This window comes from Bison bison, unplaced genomic scaffold (assembly GCF_000754665.1).
Source record: "Bison bison bison isolate TAMUID 2011002044 unplaced genomic scaffold, Bison_UMD1.0 scf7180017864527, whole genome shotgun sequence".
Classification (NCBI taxonomy): domain Eukaryota; kingdom Metazoa; phylum Chordata; class Mammalia; order Artiodactyla; family Bovidae; genus Bison; species Bison bison.
This window is the reverse complement of record NW_011495078.1, coordinates 586,690-588,791: the sequence shown is the minus strand read 5'-3', so window position 1 is coordinate 588,791 and position 2,102 is coordinate 586,690. Positions and strand designations below refer to the sequence as shown.

Below are 2,102 nucleotides of genomic sequence, written 5' to 3'. Positions count from 1 at the left end.
GTCACCTCCATCACCCGGCTGGGCCCCCGGGCCTGGGGGCTGGGTGGGGGCGCCTTGGGCAGATGCAGTCAGTTCATGCTTTTAGAAATAACGTTCTGGTAGGGGTGCTTCTTATAAAACAATATTTTAAAAGCAAAGATGGGACCGAGTCCAGGGCTTCTGAAGCACCGGCGAAGGTGACATCCACGCAAACGTGATACAGAGGCAGGCGGGGTTGGGGCAGGGGCCTGCCCCCTTTGGCTCCCAGGCCTGCTCCCTACAAACCGGCTGCGTTTTCTCCTCCCAGTTTCAGTCCCACACCAGTTGGCTCTGGGAACAGACAGACAGGCGGGTTTGGGCCCCTGTGATGAGCACTCTCGGGGTCTCCCGGGATCTGTGGGTCGTGGCATCTGTCTGGGGTTAGCAGGAGAGCAGAGGTCTGCAGCGAGGCTGCCGTGGGCTTTGGCCATGTCGAGTGCCACGGCACAGCACATCCGAGCCTCCTCTCCCTCTGCTCCTCATGAGCCATCCCCCGAAGGGGAAAGGAGAGCCGTTCACATCCCCGCGGGGCCCAGGTGAGGCTGGGACTCCCGCCCCCATGCAGCCCTCCCTTCCACCAGCCACGCATGCTCCCCGCCCTGAGCGCAGATGAGCCGGGGACACCCACCCCCAGCTCCGTTGACCTCTGCGGATGCTGCCCTCCAGACACACCGTGTCGGTGGTGCCTGAATGCTTTTGTCTGGAGTGTCCGGGACCTTTACCTGGGTTACCCAACATGACAGGACTCTCACATCACACTGCAACAAATCCAGTGGTTTCTCAAACAGTGAACTGAGAATTTATTGCTTTCTTTAACCTGTAGCTGTCCACAATTTTAGTTCCAAAGATCTCTACTCTTTGAAAGCAGGCTGGGTGTCACAGCAGTTCGCTTATTGACAGGGCGGACACAGGTGTTCTCCCCGGGAGCCAGAGGGGAGGGCCCGCCAAGGCCCAGCCTGGCCAGCACCCCGGTCTCGTCCAGAGGCTGCTGCTGCCCAGGCGCTGGGCCCCGAGAGCGTGAGGCTCATCACAACCCCTCCTGCAGGCAGGCGCCCAGACTCCCTCGGTGCCCGCTGACCCCGCAGGGCTCCACACATCTTCCTGGCAGAGTTCAGACAAATGCCTTCTTCCCTTCCTTCCCCCAATTCCTCTCCTGAGATTCTCCCAACTAGGCGCGGAGGACTCTGTGAGACCAAAGGAAACGCGGACGCTACTTCTCAGGCCACGGGCCTCCCAGATGCCCTAGGCCCTGCTCTCCTGGAGGACCCCAGGTGGGCCCCCAGGCACCCTGTGAGGGCACTGCGTCCCCTCCGTCCTCAGACACTGACGCACAGGCTGCAGGGAGGCCCTGGAACAAAGCCCTGATGTCACCAGCCAGAGGCACGGGTGACCCGGGGCCTGCAGCAGCTCGGCACGTGTGTGCGTGCGTGTGACTCCCAGGGCCGCAACACCCCTCCATCCCCACAGCCATCCCCTCCCACCCAGCCTGGCCCCACATGACAGGGGCCGGGCAGGGTTCTCCGGGTCCCGGTCACATCAGTGTCAGGACGAGCTGCCCTGGATGCTATGCTCAGGGCCTAGGGCAGGTGGCAGTGACCCTTGGGGCGTGGAGATCCCAGCGCCCCTCGCTACTGAGAGCTTCCCAGCAGTCTGCCCCTGCCCCCGGCACATCCCTTCGCACCGCCCCCTATGAGTCCCCACTGCTCCAGTGACCCGCAGCGGCTCAGCTGCTGGCAGGCCCGGGCATCTGCAGGCTCCGGCGGATGGGAGACCCGAGGCCCAGGGTGGGGCCTAAGCCAGGGACTGGAGGGGGCTGGTCCCTCCCAGCACAGGTTGTGAAAGTGCAGCTGAAAGACCTGCGTGCGAAGCGTGTTGTGCAAAACCTCCTGGCGTGGCTCAGTACAGTGTCTCCTGCCAGGCACGAAAATACTCTTGGAAATGGACCTCATAAAACAGGTTTGTTTCCAAATACTGCTTCCCCACAGCAGAGATTTGTAGCTGCTGTCCAGCATCCAATTCTCCCTTCATCCCCAGTAATAGAACTCTGGATTCAGTTAAGCAACAGTGCAGCCAGCTGCAGGACT

At 61.8% G+C, this 2,102-nt stretch overlaps 1 protein-coding gene across 1 annotated transcript in view; it reads right to left on the bottom strand.

Moving 5' to 3' along the window:
• Nucleotides 1-11, bottom strand: part of GAS6 (growth arrest-specific 6) — a 17,041-nt gene extending 17,030 nt beyond the window's left edge. The window contains exon 1 of the mRNA XM_010831533.1: nucleotides 6-11. Within this exon, the coding sequence (XP_010829835.1) occupies nucleotides 6-11 (6 nt within the window). The remainder of the gene's footprint in view (nucleotides 1-5) is intronic.
• Nucleotides 12-2,102: the final 2,091 nt, after the last annotated feature.